We start from the raw sequence: 21520 nt of genomic DNA on the forward strand, positions 1-21520 counted from the left end.
TCCGGCGTGCGCAGCCTAGAGAGGTTTGCAGCCTGACACCTTGCTGCTCTTTTGCTTCCAGGCTGCTCAAGGAGGAGACGACCTGGATAAAGATTTCACTGAGGAAACAATAAAAGAATATGATGGGAATTATTATGATAACTATTACGACCGAACAGTCTCTCCCGATATCGGCCCCGGCATGCCTGCTAACCAGGACACCATCTACGAAGGGGTAAGAGAGTTAATTTTCCGTCGAGGGTAAGCCTAGTTCAAGACGTGCGTCTTCCCATAATTTATAGCGTAGAGATGAGCAACGCAAAACCCAGCGAGAGCATCTCGCTTGGACTCAGCCGCCTGCAAGGCGTGCGTGTGGCACACGGCGAGGAGGAGGTGCCCCCTTCCTCTTCCGCGCGAACATCAGCCGTCCTTCGGTTGTAGAAGTTGTCCCGGGATCTCCGGTTCCTGCCCGGAGTGGTGGTGCTGGTGCAGATGATGCCCTCTTTGACTCTCTGGCTTTGTGTTTCCCTTGTGTGCTGCAGATCGGTGGCCCCCGGGGCGAGAAAGGGCAGAAGGGGGAGCCTGCGATTATCGAGCCGGTAAGGACCACACGGTTTTTTGGTGTTCTTTTTACTTTCTTGGGAAAAAAGTGCAAGGGATGTGTTCGGTACGGCTTGGTGCTCTCAGTGGTACAGCTTGGGAGGAAAATTTCCCATGGAAGAATTACTTGGTTCATTTGAAAGCTTTTAATATAAAATACCGTAATTATTAATTTGTTTAGACTTCAAGAAGCGGCCTAAATTATGAAGGAAGTGCAAAATTTCCCATGAAATCTCTCATTTGCCAAAATAAAACCGAGGCCTTTTAGAACTGAAGCGTTGGGCAGAGGGTACGTCTCGCCTCTCGGGAAGGGGGGGGGTTCGAGCTGCCCCCGGCTCGGCAGCAAACCCGCTCCCCCGGGCGCCCGCGGCCGGTGGCCAGGTCATATCCTGACCTGAACTTGCAGCTTGGGGCCGGCTTTAATTGTGCAACTAATGGGTTTATCTCTGTGGAAATAAAACGGTTCTCCCCGCACGCAGCTGCGGGAGAGGAGAGGTTTGCTCCTGCGCCTGCTCCGGGGTCCCACCAGCTTTCCACTTTGAGAGAAGCCCCGTGTCATCCGGGGAACGCAACCCAACGCTCTCTTGCTTTATGATCCTGCCCCGGCCTGTTTCGGAGGTTCTTTTTCTTTCTAAAGAACGGTTATAAACCACCTGTGCCCTTTCCAGTCTGGAAATAAAACCAATGTGGGTGCCCAACGGAGCAGCCCCTTAGGTGAGGACGGAGCCTCTCCCCGCGGTGGGGACGGGCGGTGTGCGCCCAGAGGTGCCCGTTGAGCAGAGCAAGAGGCTGTTGGTTGACGGCCGTGTGTCTGTCCCTCGCCGCATGTCAGGATGCCGAGGTACCCCCCCATGCCTGCTCCTCCCCCTTTGGGGGTCGGCAAAGGGACTTCGGGTCCTTGGAACCCCCCCCCCCCCCGAGCCTCGTCCCCGAAGGGCGCCGGGCGCACGCTCGCTGCACACCAGCAACTCAATTAACCTAATTTTCCTTGGCAGAGGGCCAGCGTGGCGCCCGGCGTCGCGGCAGCACTTCCCATCACTCGGATGCCATTATTTTTCTTTTAAATTCTTCTTCCCTTTCCTTCTTTGCCGGATGCTTCTGCGGATAGCGAGGGGTGGGGGAGAGGGGGGGGGCAGCGAGAAGCTGGGGGGTGCGGCAGCAAGACTTGAAACGCCCGAATTAAGTGCCTTTACAAACATATTTCCAACCTCGCCTTCCTTCTTTTCCTTTCTGGGTCTCGCTCTCACCCCGCAGACGAAAGGAGGAGCGAGCGCTTTGCTTGTGGGAGGTGTGGGAAGGGTGGGGGGCAGCCGAACCCCAGGAAGACGCCGGCAGAAACCCAACCTGCCCTGTCCAGAACCGATTTGAAATGCTACAAAAGCGAACCAAACAGTTAAGTTTAATCATCCAGAAAGAATTTGGCCGCCTTCGCTATTTCAAAACACTGGAGCATGTATAGCTTTTGCCAGAAAATAAACAAGACCAAATGCCGCCTTTTCCCTCTCCGTGCGGTTCCTCTTCGGAGAGAGAAATTCAGATTCGCTGCGCTCTTTAGCTCTGGGTTTTTGGTTTTTTTTTGGGGTTGTTTTTTTTTTTTTTTGATGGGAGCTGTAGCGGAGGGGGGGAATAAAAACCGAACGCAGAAATCCGATTCTGCTGGATTTTCTCCCCTTTTCGTTCGAAGCGCCCGTCCTTCAATCCTTGCTCTGTGCTGACGCTCGCTGGAGGCAGCGGGGCAGCACAGGCACGGGGCGAGGAGGGACGCAGCCGGGGATGGATGGGACCCCCCATCCCAGCTCCGGAGGCGCCGGGCTGCCTTCGCCTCCTCAAAGCTCTCCATCCTTCCGAGGGGGGACCCCGGGGCCCGCATCTGCCTTCGGGGAGGGTTTGAGCAGCCTTTGCGCAGCACCTCTGTGCGTTGCAGCCAGCTTTGGGGCTGTTTCTGGGGTATTAGCTTCGCTTTTGGGTAGCACCCGGGTGTCGATTGAGTGGAAGCAACGCCCTGTTTTTTCCTGGGACAGTCCCAAATCCATGGTTTGCTTGCGACCCCCAAGGCGATCGCCCTCGGTGGCATCCCCCCCGCTGGTCCTGGTCCCAAAACCCTCCCACGTTTCCCTCGCTCCTGTTGACGAGCAGTCATATAAACAGTGGAGGTTTCTTGCCGAGGAGAATCTGCAGATGTCCCTATAGCTAGAGCTCAACATAAACCAACAGATAAATATGGGAAGATGCCAAGGATGTTTGCGTCGCAAATTGGCTAATTAGCCCAGACTCTTCCCCCATGCGGAGGAGCGTCCCCAGGCTCTGCAGGCGGCCATGGGAAGCAGAGCCTCAGCACTCTGCATGCTCGGACCATGGTAATGCTGGCACCCAGCAGCCCCAAAAAGTCCTGTGGGAGACATATGTGGGCCGTGGCTCTCTGCAGCAGCCCAGAGACAATTAGTTTCTGTTTTGGAGCCTGCCACACCAAAATGCGCCATCATTGGTCTCAGCAGGGATGGACCTTGGGGTGTCCGTATGGAGAAGGGTTTGCTGGGACCTTTGGGGTTTCCTGTACAACGTCCGCTTTGCGTGTCTGAACAGGAGCTCAGTGGATGTCATTCTCACAGGACACCTTCTCCATCAGCACAGCTTGCCTCTTCTTGGGAGCCTCCAACAGCAAATAGCTCATACCTAGCGCAGGTTGGAGGAACGTTGTGTAGGGTTCACCCCTAATTCCCACCCAGAAGAGAGCAGCATCTCCATGGCAGAAAGGGAAATTGCTGTCAAAATGGGCACGGGGCGAAGTCCATGACCTAATTCTTTACTGGTGAAGAATGACTGCACGGGCGCTTCTGTGATGACAGCAGCAGAAAATTTCCCTTAACGCATCCAAATGAAGCGGAAGCCAGATTTTAAACGAGGTGGTAATGAGTAGTATGGACACTGGGAAAGACAGAAAATAGTGCTGGCCGTGTATTAGTGGTGCAGAAACACGCATCCCACTGATGAAGGAGGGGATGGTTCACGATAGCATGTTTTACCTTATTTTTTGCTCCTCTGGGGCTTAGAGACTGTGGCTTTGGGGGTAGGAACGCTTGGATCTTCCTCTAGACGTTTCAGGTTCGTTCAGCTCAGCCCTGTCTGCCGTAGTGACTGCCGCGGGGTCAGCCGAGGCTTTTGGCACTGGAGCCTGAGCTCAGGAGCCCGGCCAAGGGTGACCCGAGACCAGTCCCTGCACTTGCTTCCTCCGGGCTTCTCCCATATGAGCCGACTGCTTATCTACAGATTTTTACAGGCTGATTTCATCCTGTAGGAGAAATGTCCCTGTTTGCCACAGATGGGCTGGCAAGTGCTGCGACCGCTTTGGCTCGACCTGGGTGCTGCTGGGGGCACGGGCACCGGTCCAGAGATAAAAGGGCAGTGCTCGCTGTGGGGCTCATCCCAACAGGTTGTCCTGATGCCTTCTGGAAAGCATTTCTGTGTTTATTGGGAGGTTTCTTTCCTGCCTCTTACATACCCGTGAGGGGGGGAAAAAAAAAAAAGCTCAATTCTACTGAGAACATGATAGACCTGATTTAAAGTTATGACAAAATATTTAGATTAAAAGGAATGGAATAACATTATTCTACCATTTTGCCCACACAGTGATTTCCTAGGTACACAGAGTAAATCACAGCATGCAGTCTGCTGGGAAAGTAATTTAAAAAAACCCTTGCAATTTGATTATTAACTTTTTTTAAAAAAAGCTGCTTGGATCTAAAAACAGCTTCTTCCTGAAGAGGAGCTCTTCTCCCACTCCAGCATCCTCCAGCCTGGCCGTGCCCCGGGGTTTGCCCTTTGCCTGGCCAAAGCTAAGGGAGCAGGCTTGTGGTCAGGAGGGTGACCCTGTGCTGGTGGAAAGGGTCATTTTGCCATGCCCTGCGTGATTCAAATAGACGGTATTTGGCTTTTCAGTGCCCAGACCTAGCAGCAAGACCTGAAATATTTAAGAACAGAGAAAGCATTGGGCTTTCCAGCCCTGTAGTCAAAGTGGCTTTGAGGATGTGCCTTGTTAATCCCTTTTTTTTTTCTTCCTCTCCCTTTAGGGTATGCTGGTGGAAGGCCCACCCGGTCCCGAAGGCCCAGCAGTAAGTGCCACTTTGTGTCCACCTTGCACGGAGGGATGCGCGCCGCCCCGGGCGCGGGATGCACGTGGCGGGCTCGGCACACGGCTGCTCCCGGGCTCTATTGCTTCCATATGCCATGCATGTGTACAGAGCGCTTCGGGGTCGATTCTCTGGTGCAAAAATAAACAGAAAGCTCTAACTCTTTTCCTGCTCCTTGTACAAATATGTTACAAATAACACATTTTCCTTTAGTGGCTTATGTTTTTTCCTGTCTTTTCTATGCTAGGGCCTTCCAGGACCTCCAGGACCAACTGGACCCGTGGGCTTAATGGGTGACCCTGGGGAGAGAGTGAGTACCCACATTTTTCTCCTCTTTGGCTGAAGCCTTGGGTCGTTTTTTGTGGGCAAAGTGGGACTGTGGTGTATCGCTGGAGCCCTACAGTACTGCTCGTCCTGTAATAGCAATCTCCTCTGACTCAGCCCCAAAAGGAGCTTGTGGTAGGGTACAAGGCAGAGCTTTACATCCAGCGGCAAAGCGTTGGGGAACAGCCACGCTAGTCAGATGCATTAAGGAATTTTCTCCGGGTTAAAACCAAGAGTGAGTGGGACAAACCCTCTGCTCTGTGTTTGCACCCTTTGGTACGTGGCTGCTTGTTCGATGCGGGAACTGGGCTGTGGCACTGGGAAAAGAGGGTAAGCTAACACACAAAAGAGCTGTTAGCACAGTAAAATGAAGTTCAACGGCGTCCTTGTTCCAGCTGGTGTTGAGTCCTGGTAGAGGGTTTGGTTTTGTTTGGGTTGAGGATGGTGCCAGGGCCACACCAACACCCTGCTGAGGGTCTGCCCTCACGCCGGCTTTGTGTCCCAGACTGCTCCCGGTGGGAAGGTGGCTCTCGTGCAGCACCTCGCCTTTTCTGTAGGTGGATTACTGGTCCCTACCAGCAAGCACTGGAGACTGATTTATGTGCTTTAGCAATGCAGTAGCTTTGGTTTTGCGTATTTGGCTTTGATGTTACTTTAGATCAGTTTTGCCCCCGGCGGCTGCTGCTTTGTGAACCGCTGCCCGCAGGAGCCTCCAGCTTCGGTGTCTCATCGAAGGCAGCTGCTCCTAAGCACTTTTGTGGACTGTGACCCCAAATCCCATAGCTTAGCACCACGCTTCGGTCAGAATTGTGTATTTATTCATTATTGCTGAGTCCTCACCTGGGATCAGGAGTGAACAGTGTTTTAGGAGCTGCTGAACTGGAGCCTGGGGTCAGTAAGTGGTGCACAAGCATCATTCGAGCCACCATCTCTCTGCTTGGCAATGATGAAAATTAAAACCCACTCTTGCTCCCTAAGATGAGTCTCTGAAATGACTTCCGTATCAATATACTCCTCATTTGCTCTTGTTCACCCACAGTTCAAGCCAATTCCCCCCCCCCCCACCTCTGGCAGAGGCAAGCAGGTACCGGTGCGCAGCTAGCGGGGCAGAGGGGACCGGGCTGCACGCCGCTCCCAGCCCTGCCCCCAGCGGGAATTTTGGCCTGACATCCAGTGGAAGGTTCACCACAGCACAGACGGGCTCTGGCTTTGTGCAGGGGCTGAGGTGGGACCAGCCTCGGCTGCCAGAGCGGCTCCGTTTGGGTCTGGCACTCGAGGAGCGCACGCGGTCTCCTTCAGCAGTACAGGTTTGGGTGATGGAGCACCAAAATCGGGGCTGTGCCGGCAGAAGAGCGGTTCCCGTCTCGGTGCAGCGCAGTGGAGCAGTGTGCGGTGCCCAAGCGGTGGCACACGTGTACCAGCAGCAGTCGCCTCGCATGAGTAAATTTATTGATTTCAGCAGCTTTGCGTGAGCTAAACAAATGGAGCTTGGAGCTTGACACCGTTTCGGTGCCTTTGGTGCATCTTGATGCTGAGAGCAGGCAAATATGCGTTCAAAATAGCTTCTGGTGTACTGGTGCTTCATCTGGGGAGCGGGGCTCCCAGCAGCCCTAACGCCAGTCTCCACCTGTGGCTCGTTGTGGCCTGAGGTGTCCCAACAGTCCTGTTAGCAGAAAAGGGCAAAAACCCACGCCTTAGAGATGGGTTTCTGAAGGCAGGCTCGGCTGGAGGTCTGTTTGTCCAGTGTTTCTCCTGGAAAGCGCAGGAGGGAGGAGGAGAGCAGCAGCGACAGAGATGACAGGAGATGCGCCCGAACACACAACGTCCCGCTGCTGTCGGTGCTGTCACCCAGCGAATGCAAAACACCGTTCCGAGGAAGGGAGCGTTTATCAGCAGACGCTTCCCTGATCTGCTCACTGAGGCCCTGAGCACGTTTTTCTGGCAGATAAGGCAGCCCGCTACCCGCGGCGGGTTCGCGTGCGCCGCAGCATCCGCCACCGGTCCAGCCGTTGGTTTCCAGGTGGGGAACGGCATCCCGTTTGCCTCCTGGGTGCTCGGGAAGGATGAGCTGGGGTGACCCAGGCTCTCCGCGTGTGTAGAGCTTCACGCTCTCCTGGCAGGTCTTGGTTGAATTCTGCCCGGACAAGGTGGGCAAAGCCGATGACTGGTTTCAAATGCAAAGGTCTGGACAGATAAGGGGCGTTGTGGTGTTCTGATGTGTGTCTTAGCACAGCTAATTGCTGCGACTGCCGGTAAGGATTTGCGTTGCGGCCTTGCTTATCTCTCTTTTTTTAAAAAAACAAAACAAAACAAAACAAAACAACTTTCTTTTTTGTCTTAATTGAGGAACCTAAGACCCAGAAAGAGTAGGAGGGAGAATTCACTCCATTGCAGAGGCTCAGAACAAGATCTCTGCGCTATCAAGGATCTCACGTTATCCCTGTTATTAATGCCAGAGCGGTGCCAGTGGTTTGCCGTGGCCTCCCCTACGGTTGCCATCAGGTGTGCATCAAACCCTCTGGTTTTCATTTCTTCTTACTCCCGGCCTGGCTGTGGGCACGGCAACACCAGCTGAGGCACCTCTGGGAGGGACCGAGCACGGTTATACGCTGGGACGCAGGAAGGGCTGTATCAAAATATGAAAACAGCATTAGACAGAAAGGCTGAATATTTTTCCCTAAGTCCTTCCTGGCCCGGCTCTCTGCACGGGTTGAGTAGAGACCGACCCACTATGCCTTAACTTGCAGAGGCCTTTTTTTAAGTTGGTGTTTATCTCTCCCTTCTCCCCTCAGCTTTTAAAATCCGGCTGTGTTCCCCTCTCTGTCCCACGTACCCTTGAGCTCTTGTCCTTCCCTAGCGTTCTTCTCCCACCCATCGAGGTGGTTCTCCATCCCACCTGCTCGTCAGCAAAAAGCAAGAGATGGGAAACTCCCCCTCTGCAGTTCGGTGCTCTTCCAAATTACCGTCCCCTCGGGGTGGGTTTGGGACCCGCCGGGGCCTGGCTGCCTTCCCCAGCACGGGCAGGAGGGATTGGATTCCCAGCTGTCCTGCCTGCTGGAGGGCAAAGCAGCCAGCTGCCTCCGGACCTTCATCATTCACCTCCCAGCCCAATGACACGCACATTGCAAAATACAACCGCTGAAAGCAATAAAATCATCGCTGGCCTGCACTGGGAAGCCTCTGCTGTGGTTTTAAGGTGTACTTGAGGAGATTGCTCAGGTGTTGGGGCATTCTTGTCACAGTGACCCTTACCTGGGCCCCGTTATCTTGTTGGTTTTGTGGGTTTTGTTTTAATTAAGGGTCTTTGTTGCCTTGATGGTCCCCGGGGACTTGGCTGGAGTCCGCTGGCCGCGGCGCTCCCACATCCCCCCTGGAGCATTGCTGTAAAGCCCCTCACCTCATTTACACTCCTGGTGTATTTATTGTTTTTTGATGGAACAGTAATAACGTTTCTTGTGGTTGTGACATGATTGAGAACGAGAAGGCCTGACTGTGCTCCATCGATCAGTGCCTGCAAGCTCAGAAAGTCAATACGCAGCTGCAGGCTCAGCCCATGGCTGGGAGCCAGGGCCACCGCTCAGAGAGGCTTAACCCTTGAGACACCGCGGTCCTGGTTCCTCCTGCGCTACTCCAGCAGAAGGGCCAAGGGAGGGCTCTGCATCCTTGGGTGTCGGACTTCACAGAGGATGGACAAGCTGGGTAAGGTCCCAGTGGCGGTTTTCATCTTGCAGCAATGTAGGATTAGTCAAAAGAGCTGTGTGGCTTCATCAGGCTCTTGGTGGGTCTTCACCCCGCAGGGGTCCTACGCGTTGCCCAGCTTTCTCTTCTTCTCCCCTTGATGTGCTGCTTCTGTTCCAAAGAATTCCGTTCCCTGGCAGGATGGACGCTGACCCTGGTGACAAGGGAGTCTGTGTTTCTGCCGTCTGTCCGGGCAGACGCAGACGTTTGCTGGCCAGGCTGCTCTCGCACGGCCATGCAAAGCCAATCCGCGGCAGGCACGCTGTCCCCGATGCTGCTGCTCCACACCCTGAAACGAAAAGCATCGTTTGCGTTCGAGCACAGACGGCCCATCCTGCTTTTCTGAGTGTCCGGAACAGACTGTAATACAACATATTGTGCATAGAGAAGTGATGAACTTGCAGAGCCAGGAACTGCGACTGTATTAAAATACTCCTTTTCAATTAGAGCAGCTCCTCTTTTAATTTGTTTATTATTAACCCTGCTCATAGCTCATGAATTTACATGACACTTATATGCGTGCAGTGAGGAACGGTTCCCATGCCTGCATCTGATCGAAAGACTTTTTATTTGCAATCAGGCAGGTGCACTGAATAAATATACCAACAATATTCAGCTATGTTAATATTGGCCAACACTCATTTAGCTCTGTTTTATTCATCATGTCAGTTTGTTCATTTATTTCACAATGCGCAGCAGAGCGTGCGTCACCGGCCAAGCTGCAGAGCAGCCTGCTTGTGGGAGGTTTCCGAGGACTCGTCTGGGGGGGAGGGTGGTTTGGGATGACTTCGGCAGCTTGCTTTGAGCAGTGGGAAGAAGGAAATATGGCACTTAGGAGACCAGAGGGCTAGTTCGTGGGGTTCCCAACTGGAATGAAGAAAGCGGGAAAATGTGCTCCTTGGAATGAGATGGGCTGCAGCATTAGAGCAAACCGCGGCTCTGTCACCGTCCCCGCGGTGCGTTTGGAAACGTGGGGTGTCTGGGTGCTGCGGGCTTGGGCAGCGTGCCGCTGGGGGGAGGCTGGTCGCAAAGCGATAGCTGTACCTTCCCAGACCAGACAGTCATTGCGTCCCAAAGGACTTATTCCCCCGTGGATGGTTTTGCACCTCAGAAGTATAATAGGATCCCCAAAGTCCTTATTGGGGTTCCGAAAGGCTTAACATCTTCAGGGTGCCCTTTTTTCCATCAGATGGCAAACACTGCCTTACCTAGAAGACCCCAAGTACTGTGAGAAATATCTTCTGCTGCCTGGTTTTCTGACCAGGGCTGAAAATGGCAGAAAAATAATCCTCGAGAGAGGCACTTAAAGCAAATTTTGAGGCTCAATACTGTGGGCTGCTGGGCACCACTCGGTCTGCTCCGCGCGCAGCCCGAGCACTAACACAGATGGTTGGACTCGATGATCCCAAGGGTCTCTTCCAACCTAGACAATTCTATGATTCTAAGTTCATTTTATACACCAAGGTTTCAGTTTAAGCATTCCCTTGAAATATTGCATTAGTGTTTGCCTTCAGCGTGGCGTTTTAGAGCACTGCACCAAATGAAAGTTGAAGTCCCCATCCCTGGCTGCCGTGTATCAGCGAATCTCTATTTACATAATGAGAGTGACACAGATTTACACCAGCTGAGAGTCTGGCACGCTGCATTTCTTAAAGGCATTCATGAATTTAAATTTACCAAGTGCTTTATGGGTTTGATTTTCCTCCGTACCGTTGCCCCCCCGCTGCTCCACCCCACAAGGAAAAGACCTCACACACCCAACCTAAAACAAAAAGAGGCGTTTATGTATGAAAACATTGCGTCGAGGTTTGTCAGGCAGAGTACACACAGAGAGATAAACAAGCTTGTTCCTGATCCATCAGATGCGGGACTGGAGTTAAAGGAGAAGAGAGAGAGGGAAGAAAGTTTATTATACAAAATGAGCCTGGCCTAAATTATTTATTGTGCTTCTGCTCCAACAGATGGGACTGCCCTCTGCACCTCACCAGCGGAGTCAGGGACTCCGGTGTCGGCCAGACTAAGTAAACAGCAGGAATGTAACATCATGAGCTTGTCTTGAAAAATGGATGGGCTGCTGTGTTATGCGGTCTCCCTTCGGTGCTGAGGGAGCTGCTGGGATTTGGGTTTGGGGTTTTTTTGCTGTTTTTTTTTTTTTTTTTTTTTTTTTTTGCTGCTAAATCAGTGGCTGCAGGGCTGTCTGCTGCAGCGCAGGGAGCAGCGTTGTTATTCCGGGCCGGTTGCGGTGCAGACCTCGGCTGCAGCGCTGCTCTGCCCTGTAATTGTGGTGCAGGTCCCGCCGCAGCCCGGCCGGAGCGGTGCGCGGGCTGGGGCAGGGTGGAGTAGCAGCAGCTCCTCACCCCCACCCTGGTGCTGGGCTCTAATTTAGTGCTTGAAACTTTGGCTTGAATGTTTTGGGTTCCTTTTTAAGAGGGAGATGATGAGGGAAATGTGAGGCTGACCATGGCATAGAGGGAATGGAAGAAGGAGGAACAAAGAGGTGGGAGAGATGCAGAGATGCACCAAGATCTCGCTGGAAGACAGTGGGGCAAGGATAACACATCAAATGCTTTGGTTTGGTGGTTTGTTTTATCATAAAATCATGGAATCGTTATGGCTGGAAAAGACCTATACGATCATCAAGTCCAGCCGTTATCTAACTCTGCCAGGTTCACTTCTAACCCATGTCCCTGAGTACCATATCTAGATGGCTTTTAAATACATCCAAGGATGGTGATTCAACCACCTCCCTGGGCAGCCTCTTCCAGTCTTTGATAACCCTTTCGGTGTAGAAGTTTTCCCTAATGTCTAACCTGAACCTCCCCTGGTGCAATGACATTATTTCCTCTTGTCCCATCGGTTGTAACTTGTGAGAAGAGACCAACACCCCCTCGCTAGTGTCTCCTTTCAGGTGGTTGTAGAGAGCGATAAGGTCTCCCCTCAGTCACCTTTTCTTCAGACTGAACAACCCCAAGTCCCTCAGCCGCTCCTCAGAAGACTTATTCTCAAGACCCTTCACCAGCTTTGCTGCCCTTCTCTGGACCCTCTCCCGCACCTCAGTGTCCTTCTTATACTGTGGTGCCCAAAACTGAACCCATGGATCAGGTCCCTCCGAAGAGCCCTCCTACCCTCAAGCAGATCAACACTTCCACCTGATTTGTTGTTGGCTGCAAACTTACTGAAGGTGCTCTCAATCCCCTTGTCAAGATCATTAATAAAGATATTAAACAGGAGTGGTCCCAACACTGAGCCCTATGGGACACCACTAGTGACCAGCCGCCAACTCCATTCACCACCATTCTCTAGGCCCAGCCATCCAGCCAGAGTTTGATCCAGCAGAGTGTACGCCTGTCCAAGCCTTGGGTAGCCATTTTTTTCATGAGAAAAAGCTCACGTGGGGAACAGCATCGAAGGCTTTACTGAAGTCTGGTTAAATAACATCCACAGCCTTTCCCTTGTCCACCAAGCAGGTCACCTTGTCACAGAAGGAGGTCAGGTTCATTAAGCAGGACCTGCCCTTCATGAACCCACGCTGACTGGGCCTGATCGTCTGGTTGTCCTGTAAATAGTATGTAATGGCATTCGAGATGATCTGTTCCATAAGGTCCCCTGGCACCGAGGTCGGACTGACAGGTGTGTGGGTCCCTGGATCCTCTTTCCAGCCCTTCTTGTAGGTGTCACATCTGCTAATTTCCAGTCCATTGGGACCTCCCCAGTTAGCCAGGACTGCTGATAAATTATGAAGAGTGGTCTAGTGAGCACTTTTTAAATATGTTCTGATTTTTAGGGACTTTGTAATGTATTTCTCTTTCCCTCCTCCCTTTCCCACATTTATCCACCTCCTTTTGCCTTGCGTGGCGAGTGCGTGATTTTCTGGTGTGAGGTCTGGCTCTTCTGTGTCCCTGCTGCATGTTCATATACGTCTGTGCTTTGTGACAGGGTTTTATTTTTACTTTTGTTTGGTGTCTGCATGGGTTGGAGGGCATCAGGCAGGTTGAAGAGAGTGAGAACTAACGTAGATGTTATAGAAGTTGAAAGCTGGAGAGGGACTTTTTACAAGGACGTGTAGTGTAGGATGAGGGGGAATGGCTTCAAACTGGAAGAGGGGATGTTTAGAATAGATCTTAGGAAGAAATTTTTCACTCTGAGGGTGGTGAGACACTGGAACAAATTGCCATGGGAAACTGTGGCTGCCCCATCCCTGGAGGGGTTCAAGGCCCAGTTGGATGGGGCTGGGAGCAACCTGGGCTGGGGGGAGGTGGCCCTGCCCAGGGCAGGGGGTGGCACTGGGTGATCTTTAAGGTCCCTTCCGACCTAAGCCATTCTGTTTGTTGCTTGCTTTCCAAGACCTTTGGCTTTCCACAAATGGATTTATTATTAGTGTTTACTAAACAGGGGAGTGTCCAAGTCCCCATGCTGGAGCAGTTGGCCGGGCAGTCCTGTCTGCCTTGCCGTGAAATGAGCACCAGGGCTCCTCTTGGCCTCACTGGGACGTGATCAAGTCACTTTTGCCTTCGGTTCCTTAAGCCGGTGTGAAAATTGCAATTAGGCATGCACATTGAGTAGTTGAATGTCATCTTCATTTGCAGGCAGGATTGCTGGATGGATGTGCAAATTTGGGTTAACTTAAACTTTTTGCCAAGCGCACAGTTGGGAATACAAATAATCTATGGGCTGTCTTAGGAAAATTGGCTATATTTGATTATTTATAGCTTCATCAATAGATCTTTTACTGCGTACTCGTTTCTTTAGTACAAGTTAAAGATACTCAACTGATGTTAATCAGCACGGCTCCATTGAGGTCCTCAGAGTTCTGCTGATTTACAGCCGCTGACAGGACCACTCCATTGTAGATGGAAGTAGCCTCCTAGGACTAAAAGAAAAAGAGAGCAGAGAGAAAAATGGAATGACCCAGATGACTGAACATGTATGGAAATTTATTTCTCTTTCCACGTTTCTGTCTCACTGACCTGAGTTATGAATTTTCATATACTTTTTTAATAGGTTTTAACAGACCCAACTAAACATTGATTCCATTAATTTGGAAGGTTGCAGAGACTTTTATTGCTCGCTCGAAAATTGCACGTGGTAGACCCTGGAAATATGGGGGCCAGGATGTAAGAGGGAGTTACTAAGAAAAATCATGTGCGCTTATAGATGTGCTTCCACAAAATTTGCCGTAGCGTTGGGATGCCTACACACTCGGTGCCTGTCTGTCAGGATAGGGAGCCTTTTGTATCATGACGTATGCCTTTCCAGCCACAACTACTTACGTATGGATGTGACTAAAATGATGGTATAGAAGTTTATTTTTATTTCTTCTTCTTATAGGGACCACCTGGTCGCCCAGGTCTTCCAGGAGCGGATGGTTTACCAGGGCCACCAGGGACAATGCTTATGTTGCCTGTAAGTACAAGCGTAACTGTAAAAGCATTGAAATGAGTGGGGCTTCTTGGCTTTGCTACTGCTTAGTGCCTGTTCTTGCAGAAGCGTCTCATCTCTTTTACACCAAGGACACGTTTTGCTTGGTATAAAAGGTGGATCTGGATGGTCCCCCTTATAAATTTACTTTTTGCAAAGCCCTGTAACTTCGTCGCTGGCCAAAAGCACCGGGCAGGTAGGTTAAAATTTCCAGAAGTGTTGAATAAGCTTAAGTGTTTCTGGCTGGATGTGGTGTTGGGGAGTGAAAGCCATGAAGAAGCAACTGAAGACACCTCCTAGGGCCCGATTTCCAGGCAGAACCCTCCCTCCTACAGTGACGAACCTCTATCAGCTCTTCAAAGCAGGTGCCAAAATTGTAAGCACCTGGATGAACCAGTCTCTTTTGATGACCAGTGGTTAATTTACATTGGGTTTTTTTTCTCCTACATGAAGCTAGCAAGCACCGAGACAGCCGCCTTGGTCCTGGGATGCTAAAGGAATGGTTATATTTTGTGTCTGCTTTGATGTGAGAAAACCCTAAGGAAAGCAGCTGCTGAAAATAAGTGGTTAGGTACCAAAGGGAAAGAGTCTTTAGCGAAAAACCACAGCGCTCTTGTACGGGCTCCAAATGGTAGGGTGATACTTGTGTAGGTTCCTGGCGGGGTGCCTAGGACAGCCCGGGCTGAGTGCTCTACGTGGAGCTGAGCTGGCCATCACAATACACTTGTTGGCCCCCCCAGTACCCAGCCTTAGGCCTATATAAATTGCATCGCTTTGAATCTGCTTGCCAAGTTCGCGTGGTCACATACCTAGCGCCAACCGAGCAAAACGCGGAGGTGAAAAGGAGGTGAAAGAGACATGCAAGTAGGTTCTGCGGCCTGGAGAGTCCTCCCCGCGAAACCCCAAACACACATGCAATTAAAGCAGGAGAAGGGTGTGTGTCCTGGAAAGTGGGTTTGTAGCTGTCGGGGGTGGAAGAGGCAGAAGAAAATATTAAACCCCTTCCCTTTCAAGTTTGGGAAAATAAAACATGAATGCTTGGGTTTTTCTAAATCCTTTGTGTGCTGAAGGATCCTGGCTTGAACAATAGGCCAAACTCTGTTCTTTGAAGCGCGCTGCCACAGTGGAGAAACGCAGCCTTTGTCCCAGGGCAAAGAGGCAGCTGCCGCCAAATAACCTGATGCAACCCCCTCGCCGGGGCTCTCCCGGCCGGCAGCATCCGCACGGGGAATATCAGCCCTGTGAGAACTTTGCATTTCGTTTTGAATGGTGGCGTGTGAGGTCCTTACTGCTCAGAGCCCACGCTCCCTCTCGTTGGGCGTTCCTTTGAGCTGGCAGAATTCGCTGTGCGGGTACGGGCACGGGGAACGGTCGGTTTGTGCCCGTGAGCTGGGTGACCTGAGAGCGCGATGCTTAATAGGGTGGTCTGAAAAGACAGTGACGGGGTTGGGTCAGTCATGCTGAACGGAGTTGCTTAGGAGTCAGGCTAGCGGGAGGGTAGAGGGACCGCAGCCCTGTGACCCGCTTTCTCCAACTTGTTCCCATCAGTTCCGTTTCAGTGGAGGAGGAGATGCTGGCTCTAAAGGACCTCTCGTTTCAGCCCAGGAGGCCCAAGCCCAAGCCATCCTGCAACAGGCCAGGGTAAGTGAAGGGCGGTGGGGATGTCTCTTGCAGCAGGTGCCTGAGGAAGCGGACGAGGACCAGAATAAACGTGTCAGAGGAGATGTCTTCATAGTTGCACCATCCACGGTGCTGGTGGTGGTAACAGCCTCTCATCTGAGATGGAATTGCTTGTGTGGCTTGAGGAGATGACATCTGGATGACTTGGCCTTTTCCTAGTGGCCAGCAGTAGGCCAGGCCCTAGATCCACGGCTTTAAATTGCTTCCAGACCTCGGACCAGGCCTTCTGCTGGTGCCAGTAGACGTAGACCTGCTGGCTGCCGTCGTGCTTGCTGTTGATGCTGGCAGTTTTGAGAATCTATATGAACAGTTGTGGTATGTGCTGTAGGGGGTTTCTTTTGTTCTTTAGTTTGGTTTTGGGGGGTTTTGTTTGGTTGGTTTGGTTTTGTTTTTGTTTTTTTTTTTCCCCAGTAAATCATGGTAATTAAACATCCGTCACAGAGGCAAGCTGTTCCCAGCTCCACGGATCTCAACAGGCAGACTGCAATTTTCCTTAACGTATTTATTTGGAAATACATGATGACTATCTATACAACCTTTTTTTCTTCGGATAACCGTATTGATTGATGATCAAATAATCCCTGGCGGTGTTTATTATGGGAAACGCGATTGGCCGTGCATGTTCCCAATGCAACTCCTGTTCCCTGACTCGATGAGTACCTTGGTGTACAACGCTTCAGACTCATCTGTTCAAAAACCCCTTAATTTCTAGCCAGTACGGCTTTGAAGATTTTCCCATGAGTGCTCCTGTGCAGTTACATTTGATCGTTGACGTGTTAAAAGCAGAGGTGCAGGAGGCACAATTGCAGCAGAAGGAACGTGTGGAGACCCCACAGGTGCCCTCCTGCTGCGTTTGCTCCGATCTTGCCCAGGACGGACCAAATTCTGGCTGTAAGCACACCCTTGCAGCAGCGGGGAAAATATAAGATAGTTTAGGGAGGCGATTGGCAAAGGGACACGGCTGTGGGGGCGTTGCTCCTCTCCCTGCCAAATGCAGTCATCCAGGGCCGGAGCTCAGCTGTGTTCCTCAGGTCCGAAGCCCACATCTGTCTGCAGCTGGCACGTGTGGCTGGGACGGAGCCAGTCTGTTACTCGGAGCTGTTGGCGGACGCTTTCGCACAGGCTTTTTGGGCCAGTCCGCTGAAATAGGCTAAAAAGCAATTTGTGACACCCTTGAATGATATAAAGTCCACTGGGGTCTCCACCCAGCTGGGTGGCACGTGGCCCTTGGGGGTTTGTAAGGAGGGTTTGGCTTAGCTGGGGCTACTCTGGTTTCCATCCACCCCCCCTTTTACGAAGGAGTTTGATTTTATACGTCTTCAGGTAGAATACAGGGCCCTGATGCCATCAGCCGCTGCATTTTCCTGCCCATTAACCTTGCTCTGAGAGTAATATCGGTGGATTATGTTTCTGGCGTTACCTTGTCAGTCTTAATTTCAAGGTGCCTACAGTTTTTCCATCAGCATTTTATTTTGCTGGGACATAGGGATTTTGACCAGATGAGCATTTCATGAGAAGCATCTGCTTTCTCAGACTCTCTGGTTTTGTTCTTTTTTTTTTTCTGCCTGTTGAAAATTGCGACTGTTATGAAAAAACAAAGAATCTCCCTCCCCTCACTTTAAGTCCCTTTTCTCTGGTGGTTTTTGGTTGACTGTTGTTTTTTTTTTTTTAATTTTCCATTTTTGGGGAAAAATTTAAAAAACAAACAAATCCTGGATGACTTTTGGGCTGCGGATGAAAAGTTGAACATTTCCACAAAGGCAAAAATCCATTTCTTGTTTAACTTCAACCTATTGTCAAGACAATTTCAGCCAAAAACCCTGATACCAAAGCAGAAAGGAAAAAAAATAACATTTTTTTTTGTGGGGAGGTTACAGGATATGGAAGGAGTGGAAAAAGATGGGGAGATGATATCTTCTTTTCTTTGGGGGGATTTGTTTTTCTTGTTATCGTAGTTGTTAATTGCATTATTAGGTTGATTTATTCCCTTAAAATTTGGCTTTTATTAGACACCAAACGTCCGTCCCAGCCGGCAGTGTTTCAGAGCATCTCCCTTGTAATGGGGTGTTGTAAAAAGATGCCGCATAATCTAGCATTTGTGCAATATTTATGCCATTCCAAGTGCAATCACGGGTAGATTTTAATTACTGGAGTACACGGATAATTACAACTCTTTTAAAGTGTTGAATTGTCACGAGGGAACAAATTGTCCAAGTGGTATTTTAAAGTGTGGACCAGCCCCATTACCCACCATGGAAATTATTAACTTGATGCATGGTTACATGACTCCTTAATTATTGAGCTAAAAGCTTCCCATTACAAATAGAATTGTCGTTCTGTTTGTAGGATATTAAAAATAGTAACCCAAAAAGGAAAAAAATACCTCCAAAATTGAACTTATAGGATCAAAAATTAAAAATCCTCCTAAACAGAACTGGGATCATAAATAGATATGAACAAACCCCCGTCGCCTGCTCAGGCAAACTTGTGTCATTTACTTTCCATAATTTATTGCCAAGAGTGGTCATTTAATTCTTCCTATATGTGCTGGTAGAAAAGGGGATCTGACCTGCAGGGGCAGATTTTGAACTGGTTTAAATGGGGGTAACTCCTCTGCCCTGGGTCTGGGTAAGGTGTGACTATACGCATCTACACAGGGGGGTTGTGCTTCTCGTGCGCGGTGCAGAGCGGGTGTACGGGGGGAGGATGCCTGCGGGCAGACGGGCTGGAGGTCCGTCTGTCCTCTCGGCAGATCCACGCGCCGTCCGGGGGGGTTGCCCATTTGGGGATGCAGAAAAGACTTTGGTGGGGATGCAGAAAAGACTTTGGTGGGGCAGCAGGTTGGATGTGCTGGGGTAAATTCACTGAGGATGTGGACATCGCCCCAAGGAATTCGTGGTTCTCTGGGCGCGGGGAGAACGGGTGGCTGGTGGCGCAATGGTGACTTTGTCCTGTTGCAGCAATGAAGCAGAGACACCAACTGAGTGACGTTTCTCGTTCTGTTGCAGCTGGCGCTGAGAGGACCAGCGGGTCCAATGGGTCTGACGGGGCGGCCGGGCCCCATGGTAAGTGAACGGGCAAGCGAGGACGGAGCAGACCCAGCTGGCGCCGGCTCCGTGGGCCCTCTGCGTTACGTACACGAAGGGCTCTTCCTTTACATGTCATGAATCTTCCCTCTGGCTCTGTTGGGGAAAAATGTAATAAATCGTGTTCTCTGTCCAAAGGGACCCCCGGGCAGCGGAGGACTAAAGGGAGAAGCTGGAGAGATGGGACCTCAGGTGAGTATGGGCAAACTGGGAGAGCGGGGGGATGTGGGGGGAGCGACGGCGGGGAGCAGCCGGTCCTGCTTTAGAGGCTGTTGTGAAGGAGCGATTCGGTAACCCAGTGTCAGCTGAAAGGAGGAAGGTGTGGGAACATCTGTTTTGCATACAAATGTCCCTTCAAGTATCCAAATGCAGACTCAAGACATAATTTTAAGCCAACAGTGTAAAATTCTGCAGGTGGTAGTCCTTTGCTGCAAAGACATCTGCGGAGGAGTCCTGTAAGTACGAGATAGGTTGGAATGCGGGGAGTTTGCTAATGCTCAGGAAATTGTTCCTCCAAGCCGTAAATCCTGCATTTAGGGAAAGTTCCCATTTTCTAATGCTGGGGGAAGAGATTTGTCTCCACCGCATGGATCTGCTCTCAGGGCAAAGGCTTCCTCATGGATAAACGCGTGCCGTTCCTGTCCGGAGATGCTCACTCCTGAGCCTTTCCTGTGTATTTTGTACCACGGGCTCTGCTCGAGGTGCTCACGTACCATTTCGTAGCCCCGGTGACCTTCACAGCCCCTGCGATGCCGGCAGGCACCGGGGCCGTCTGTCGTGCCTTTGGGTGACGGCGTTTCCTCCTCTCTCCTTGACGCATCGCAGGGTCCACGAGGCATCCAGGGTCCTCCCGGTCCGGCAGGAAAACCAGGCCGCAGGGTGAGTGTCCCGGGAGCTGCGCTGACGACTGCATCAACTACGATTCCTGCTAGAAACTGTTTCGGCTGCCAAACAATTCCGGAGCACCGAGAGCGTTGCACAAGAGCGGGCGGGTGGCCAGCCGGTGGCTTGTCCGGGGCCTCGCCGGCCATCCGGGCGGCCGCGCATGAAGATGAGAGTTAAAAGCCGGGCGGTGGGGGGAGAACTGCAGGTCCACGCTTCCCGCTCTTTTGTCTTCGTTTTTTTCTTTTTGGCTCTGTGACTTTGGGGTCGTAGCTGCGTCAATGCTCCGGGCTGGTTTGGACAGTGCCCGTGTCTCGGTAGCGCGTGAGGAGGATCCGGTCCTCGGGAGGGTTTCGGGAGCTGCTATAAATCGAGCCCGCTTGCTCTGTCGGCATCCCCGATGCTGATTTTTATTTTGTGCCATCCTCTGGCTTGTCGCGATTCACCTTGCCAGAGGAAGAAACAAAGTCTTTTGTGTCTTTTAAAAAAAAAAAAAAAAATTATCTCATTTCAATTTGCGGACATCGTCATTACCATGTCTTCAAATGTGCTGGAAGATAATGATTTCAAATTAAAATCGGTGACCATCTCCCCCCATCCCGTGTAGTGAAGCAACTTTGCTGCCATTTGTCTCACGCCCCTCGTTAGCGCCAGGCTGAGCCCGCGATGCTGCTTCGAAACCAGACCGGCGCCTTTTCCCTGGCCGAGGGGAGCTGCTCCCCAGCCGGCGAGCTCCAACCGAAATCAAACCGCACTCAGACGCAGACCAAAGAGCAGATGTCTCTGCGGTCCGGCGTTACCCTTTGTATTTGACTTTGCTTTTCTCTGTTGCAGGGACGAGCCGGCAGCGACGGTGCCCGGGGAATGCCCGGCCAGACGGGACCGAAGGTAACGCCGCGGCTTCGTGCGCTTTTAGAAATCGCGTCCGCTCCTGAGCGCGCGTGAACCAAGGGCCCCTTGGCAGAAGGAGCCCACCTTGCTCGGAGGAGGTTGTTGAAATGGTCCAGCAAGTCCTGTGAAGTCATGGGCTCCGGCTTGAGAGAGGGACATGAAAGACACACCTAGAAGGCAGAATAGCAATCCGACTTTTCTTTTCCATTTTCTTTCTTCTTTAATGCAACTTTTAAAAATTGCTGGATCCTCTTAAGAATGTAATATGCTCCCTCGGCTGCAGTTGTAGAACAAATACTTTGGAATCCCAATTATGAAAAACAAACATGAATGAACAGTTGGAAACATCCTAAAATATAACTACCAAAAAAATACCTATTAACTGGGTGAGGAAATGTAGAAGGCATGGTGAGGAATTTTAATGCCCTGTATTTTTATTTAAGACAAAATCCCTTCATTCAGCTGTGATCTGCTGGTATGATCAAGCAAGAAAGAAGCTGTTCCACTGAAATTGAATGCAGAGAAAGTTTGCTCAGGGAATCACGTATTAGAAGGTTTAAGTACTTTATTATGTAGATACTTAAAGCTGGAATAGATGGGGGGTTTTGATACAGAGACAGGAGACTGCAAATCATTTATCCAGTAAAGTGCTTTAATGAGCGTCGACTGCCCTCAAAGGAGCGGATGCCAGGGAAGAAGGGAAAACAGAATAACGAGCAGCGCTGGAAAGGAGAAGGAAATTTGCTGTGAGCCGAGGCAGAGCGATGCTGTAGGACCTGGCAAGGACGGAGCCGC

The 21520-nt window shown here is 51.1% G+C and overlaps 1 protein-coding gene across 1 annotated transcript in view; it reads left to right on the top strand.

Annotated features, from left to right (window-relative positions):
• Positions 1-21520, top strand: part of COL5A1 (collagen type V alpha 1 chain) — a gene marked incomplete at its 5' end in the record, with an annotated part of 164155 nt that overhangs the window by 80016 nt on the left and 62619 nt on the right. The window contains 10 exons of the mRNA XM_082492532.1: positions 62-214; positions 522-578; positions 4647-4688; positions 4954-5016; positions 14097-14171; positions 15735-15827; positions 18875-18931; positions 19091-19144; positions 19778-19831; positions 20669-20722. Of these exons, the coding sequence (XP_082348658.1) occupies positions 62-214; positions 522-578; positions 4647-4688; positions 4954-5016; positions 14097-14171; positions 15735-15827; positions 18875-18931; positions 19091-19144; positions 19778-19831; positions 20669-20722 (702 nt within the window). The remainder of the gene's footprint in view (positions 1-61; positions 215-521; positions 579-4646; positions 4689-4953; positions 5017-14096; positions 14172-15734; positions 15828-18874; positions 18932-19090; positions 19145-19777; positions 19832-20668; positions 20723-21520) is intronic.

Source organism: Vanellus vanellus (assembly GCF_965231255.1).
Source record: "Vanellus vanellus genome assembly, chromosome: 18".
NCBI classification, from domain to species: domain Eukaryota; kingdom Metazoa; phylum Chordata; class Aves; order Charadriiformes; family Charadriidae; genus Vanellus; species Vanellus vanellus.